The sequence below is a fragment of the Python bivittatus genome, unplaced genomic scaffold (genome assembly GCF_059951505.1).
Source record: "Python bivittatus isolate LINGU-HERP-01145 unplaced genomic scaffold, Pbiv_v1 ctg000210_np1212, whole genome shotgun sequence".
In the NCBI taxonomy this organism is placed as follows: domain Eukaryota; kingdom Metazoa; phylum Chordata; class Lepidosauria; order Squamata; family Pythonidae; genus Python; species Python bivittatus.
In genome coordinates this window covers 4,456,606-4,462,783 of record NW_028277053.1, presented here as the reverse complement: position 1 = coordinate 4,462,783, position 6,178 = coordinate 4,456,606, and the positions used below count along the sequence as shown (strand labels likewise).

The following is a 6,178-nucleotide window of genomic DNA, read 5'->3' as shown; positions in this document are numbered from 1 at the left end:
CTGGGCGGAAGATAAAAAACTGATGTGAGCAATGAGGATCAAGGACACCTAGACACTTTTTGCTATCAGCCCAAACCTGGATTGTAGGAATGGCATTTACATGCTTCCCAAGCCCATGACAAGGAAAGGCCCTGTTAAATCTTAGCTCTGAAGCAACAGACAAAGGGTGTGCTTCCGATGTTCAACAGCCAGAGATGAAGACTGGGTGCTCTCTGAGTATCAGTCACAGCCTAGGAAAGAAGGTTGAGGCCCACTGGGAGATGTATTAAATGCCAAGAGGGGAGATAATGGAAAGCTAGCAAGATTTGGGCTGGGCAGAGGAGGTCTCCTTTCTGAACTTCACTGGCAAAATTTTAGACAACTTTTGTAATGCAGTGGACACCAGCACCAGAGTAGTGCATTTTAGTGCACCAAGACATTTATGGTCTTCAAAATATTACATTTCAAAAGAATCCTAATGAATCACATCAAATTCCCTCAGTAGCTATGTGACCACAAGCGCAGTATAAACAGGCTGTTGCAGACACAAGCACTCTAAGGGCCCAGAGGGGGGCATGCTGCTTCTAAGACCGGATACCAGCAGATAGTTCACTTTGACTCAATATTCCTTTGGAGATGCTAAATTGACCAGAAACTCTGCAGGTTCTAGAATCAAGCCAGTTCTCTGGCTGCATTGCTGATCCCTTCCAGCCATTACCAATACTCCCCACCCCACCCTTATGTGAGGTTCAAGAGGGGAGGGCCAAAAGACAATGCTTTTCTGTTACAGCCCCATCCCTGTGGAATAGCCTCCTCCAGAGATCTAGAGGGCACCTACATGATGGTATTCATGAAGATGGAGATGTTTCTGAGAGCTTTTGATCTGTAGCTTTAACCATAAAGATCCAGGATGGGTGGATATTTAGGGATATTATATTATGTATTGTTTAAAAATGTATTAGTTATACTCTAAACTACTGGGACCTTTTGGAGATTCTGGAAGTATATGAATACTGCAAATAAATTAATGTACAACATACCTGATTGTCTCCTGGTAAGAAAGAAAAGAAATCCAAGCCTGTGGGGAACAAAATGAAAACCATTTCTTCAAAGAAATAGCCAGAGTTTAGCAGAGAAAACAGCAGCATCCAGGGCTTAACCAAATAACTGCTGGGAAATGTATCTCATTTAACACTGCTTTGCTCAATATCACCAACTGCCACTTCTTCTCCCCCATTGTCAACAATTGTGGGCACATATAATTTTTTAATGTTTTCATGGTGCTGCTGGGAGAAGCCATCCGCCAGCACAGGGTGAGGTATCATCAATATGCTAACAATGATATCTCAAACCTGGCAGAGATGCAGAGAAATGCAGTGGAGGTCCTGATCCAGGACCTGGAGGCTTTAGAGTCTGGATGAGGAGAACCCTATCAAGAAACTGTGGCTATGGATTCCGAAACAGACCAAGATCAGAAATAGTGCTCCTGCTGACTCTGGATGGGGCAGCACTTCCCCAGAGAGAGCTGGCTCACAACTCAGAGATTCTCCTGGGTGCCTGGCTCTGCCTAACCCTAACCATGGCCAGGCCCTTGAGGGCCTTTGCACAATTATATGTTATGCGCTAGCTGTGGCCTATCTTGGATGGGGTGGTTTTACTCATGCTTTAAACACTCATGTTCTTGTCACCTTGTGACTTGATTACTACAATGTGCTCTACATGAGGCTACCCTTGAAGACTATCTGGAAGTTTCAGCTGATGCAAGATGCAGCATTCTGGGTGTTAACAGATGCACCTGAGTAACATCACTACTGCAAGAGCTGCACTGGCCGCAGTGGCACAATTATCTTCTAGGTGCAATTAAGGTGTTGCATGTAACCTTTAAAGTCAGGACTGGTTATCTCTGTGCCCATCTACTGCAAGTTGAATCTGTCTGTCCAGTAAGGTCTGAGCAAGAAGGGTTCCTCTGCCAAGGGAACTGTGACCTTCATGGACCCCTGACTCAAGCTTCTGCAGTAATATCCCCCTCCCTTCAAACAGCTTGCTCCCAGATATCTGGACCACCCATTCTCCTTTCCAGAAAGCCATAAAAACATGGTTCTTCAGAAAGGCATTTGGGGATAAGTCAATCACACACCCCAAATAGTGATACATAGGCTGACTGGTTAAAACTGTATTGACTTATTTCTATTTTTTAATATTCTGATAAAATAATCTTCTATAAAAGCCACTCAGAATCTCTAGAAATGGAATAGCATATAAGTTGTAGTAATTAATAAACAAAATAAAATAATTCTCCTTTGTTACAACTCTCCTCTGTGTATATAACAAAGGGACTATGACCCACAAAAGCCAATTCAATACAAGTTTGTTTGTCTCCAAAGAGTCTTGGTTGTTTCTGCTGCAAAAGACTAACACAGTCACTGCAAGGTGCAACCTTTCCCCTCAGGGAGGTGCTTATTTTAAGTAGACTGATTTGAAAGAGATCACAGCAAGCCACTCTTGCTTCATCCATCCCTCAGGATTGATTATAGGCACAGTGCTTTTACTAAATGCAAAAGCAAACTAACAGAATGGGTTGGGGAAAAGCAACAGAATTCAGCCTAAGATGTAGTCCGACTTCAACATCTTTTACTCCATAGAAAGGGGCCCAAGGTAAGATCCTGTCATTCCCCAAAAGATTCTGGTCTCAATCCTCAACATCTCAAGAGTCAGGAGCCCACCTTGGAGGTCGTAAGGCATGGGGGTCATATGAAACGGATGCCTGTAGTCCTGCAGAAGTGATGTGTTGATGTAGCTTGTGTCGACAGCTGGAAGGCTGGGAGTTCTTGAAACAGGAGAGACTTGATGGGGCAGACTTAAAAGGCTAAAACGGAAAAGAAAGCTTGGAAGGCAAACAGAAGATGGCTGCAGCTTCCTCCCACAATCTCCTGTACCAACAGACACTGAGATTCAGAACTAGGTGTTTGTACTGGTAGTCTTTCCAAAAACCCACCTGACAAGGGCTTACTTTGTCATTAAAAAAACTATCTATGGTGTTTTTATTAAGCCTTGTGCATTGTGCTGCTAGCTTTCAGTATTTCTACAGTACACAGAAACTGAGAAGGGATCAATTTCTCCTGTGTCTCCAAAAGCCACTAGCTATGGGAATCTCTCCCTCCCAGATTGGGAAAGGGTGAATGTAATTCCATATATAATTTCTGCAGCACAGCCTTGTCAGAACGTAAACCTGACTGAGTCATATGTTTTTTCCCCTCAGGATATGGGGCTGTGAAAAGCTGCCAGAGTGATATTCAGATATGTCACCTATTCATAAAAGCTTATATTTGTGGGTCAAAAGCCACAGAAACTGAAGGAAACCTTACTTTGTCACCCAAATACCACGCTGGAAATGGTAGAAGCAATAAAGGACCCTAAAATAAATGAGAGCTCCGTCTGCATATCCTATCTGGAACCCTGATTGCAATAGGTCTCTCTCTAACATTTGTAACCATCTCACCTCTTGCTGTTAATGGGTGATGCAGGAGAGAGAGATGGACACCTCCTCTTGACAGATGGTTCCTCCTCCTCTTCATCTGATGAGCTGTCAACGGTTAAGTCGATCACTTCAACTTTCTTATTTTTATTTGACTGATGAGAAGACACCTGATGATCCACAGAAGAACTTAAGCAGCCTGGGAACAGTCAAATGTTGAAATCACAGTAAGTCGAAGCCAAGTGCCACAAAATGCACAGTTATGAGACACACACTTATAAGGCAGCAAAGAGGAAAAAAATTAAAAAAATGAAAGGCAGATAAGTGATTATGAAACTTACCTTCTACACCATTAAAAGATGTTGTCACCTCTTGTGCCTCTTTTTTTGATCTCATAGGAGCCCATGACCCATCTTCCTTAAATTGAATTTCATCACAATCTGTGCAATATTTCAGGATTTCCATAAACAACCTATAACATAGAAGCTTCCTTAGAAATCACACAGAAGGTATATCTAATAAGCAATGTTCAACCTCTAGGATCTAATATGGAAAGGCAGCACCAAAATACAACTTCAGTACCTTAGACATTTCCAGGAAGACTCTAGAACAGTATTTGTCCCACCGAATTATCAACTGTTACTGGCTTCTGAAAGATACTCACCCATCAATTATTAGATGTTCATAGGGTGCTTTTTTGTCACAGACAGGACACACCCAAGTGGGTTTCTTTTCATTCATCTGAATATACAAGGTGGCATCAAAACACTGAAGGTGTGAGCAAGTCAGAGACCTACAAGGTATTGCTAGTCGCATTTTGCCAAGCTTTTAAAAGAAAAAAAAGTGAATCGAATCATTAAGTCTGAAATACAAATAAAAGTTGGCTTAACAAAAGAAGAGGCATTTCCAAATAAAAGCCTCTAGGTAAAGCAAGAAAGTGCACAGGAGAGTAGAAAGCAAACTCTCCCTTGAATGTGTGCATGAATGAATTCATTCAACTTCTCCCAGAGGATGACTCCCATCTTCCCAGTGGGACATTCTTGCAGGATAGAGTGAATTAACATTCAAAGTGACACTGTATAGTAGATACTCAGGGCAACCGGGAAACAATTTTAGAAAAAATACACTTACTGGGCATAGAAGAGAAACTCTTAAACTGGTTGTTGCTATTTCACTGTCAGGATCTGCAGTTAGCTTCTCTTTGACTGTCAAGAAGGAAGAAAACAAAAACAAAACTACCATTAGAAGGTAGGTAACAGCCAAAGGCAGTGTGGGAAGCCGGGATAGCAAGATGATGCATTTCTTGAGTTAAGAGTCAGCAACACGGTTTGAAGTCTCCAGATGAGCTAATCAGTTGAAGAGCTGACAGTAATATCCTCCATGGGATATTGAAGGCAAGAGCGGAGGAAGAAAAGAGGTGGCAAACCATGTGAACCAGTGTTTCTCAACCGTGGCAACTTGAAGACGTGTGGACTTCAACTCCCAGAATTCCCCAGCCAGCGTGAGAAACACTGATGTGAACGAAGCATGACAGAATCAGTCCTGAACTAGGCCTTCTTGAGAACAAAAGAAAAGTAGGGCTTGAAAAAAGCATGTCAATCCAGCATGCACTTTGAGGTAGCTGCTACAGTTCAGGAGGGTCTATTTTGTAAGATGTTCTCACTCGACTGAGTAAGACCTGGCCTCCCCAGAAAATGGAATCTCTCACTGCACTGCTGTGATCGGGGAATGGGCAACTTAGGCACCATGAGAATCGTAAGAAGCTAGCCCAATTTCTACTGTAGGAGGTCACCAACACTAGCTATAAGGAGCTGCTCAGTCTGTATGAGGGACAATGATCACAATGTCTTTCTCTTGAAATAATTTTATGTTTGGAACTTGCATACAGTAGACATACTTAGTGCTCTGGAATGGTCAGGGTTTCTTATGCCTTTTATTCGTAACCTCTGTAGCAACACAGTAGAGGACAGCTGTTTGACAAGGTAGACAGCCATAGAATAAGTCTGCAGGGAAAACACAAGAAAGGTCTAATTAGTCTAAATATCAGGAATGCATCTTATTCATTATTTCCAAATTCCTATGAAGTTTGGAATCAAAACAAAATTCATTGGCTTTTGGAAGATACAGTAAACAATGTAAGTTGTTTTCGTTTTTCTTTGCACTTAGAACAAATGTAGAGATCTGATGTGGAAAAACGCAATACAATGCATATCCTACAAAGATGTAAGCTGTCCATTTGCTCCGGCTTTCCTTCTCCTGCAACTAAAGTATCTAACCAGGAACTGAGAGCTCAGCATGTCATCCAAACAAAGGGTCATGAATTGCTGTACTGTCCAGATACCAGGGTCCATTTTGGTCTGGGAGAAACCACAAAACTACCACAATTTTCCTGGGTTCTGATTTAGTGCTGTGTGCAAATACAGCACCTGCGATGTCTTAGGACTGCAAACTAATGTAATTCATGTAGGGAGCCCCATCATACCCAATGGGGCCTACTTCAGAGTAGACATGGCCAGATTTTTATGGCAAAACTCTCTCTTGGGCTTTAGCAGAAAATCAGACGGAGAGATGCCAGAAACCACATTACAAGACACATCAGAGGCTTCCCTTCTTACGCTTTGTGGTTTAGAACAATATCTCTTATTTGCAAATACTGACTACACAGGCATTTCTTTATAATATGTTTAAGATTAGCATTACATTAAAAAGGAACTTACATGTCAG

General features: G+C 42.1%; 1 protein-coding gene across 1 annotated transcript in view; it reads right to left on the bottom strand.

Annotated features, from left to right (window-relative positions):
- PIAS1 (protein inhibitor of activated STAT 1) overlaps positions 1–6,178 on the bottom strand; it is an 82,542-nt gene that overhangs the window by 4,245 nt on the left and 72,119 nt on the right. Inside the window, exons 7-13 of the mRNA XM_088139234.1 lie at positions 5,352–5,457; positions 4,586–4,659; positions 4,119–4,279; positions 3,796–3,926; positions 3,479–3,653; positions 2,703–2,845; positions 1,020–1,057 (exon numbers count right to left, since the gene is read on the bottom strand). Coding sequence (XP_087995360.1) covers positions 1,020–1,057; positions 2,703–2,845; positions 3,479–3,653; positions 3,796–3,926; positions 4,119–4,279; positions 4,586–4,659; positions 5,352–5,457 — 828 coding nt within the window. The remainder of the gene's footprint in view (positions 1–1,019; positions 1,058–2,702; positions 2,846–3,478; positions 3,654–3,795; positions 3,927–4,118; positions 4,280–4,585; positions 4,660–5,351; positions 5,458–6,178) is intronic.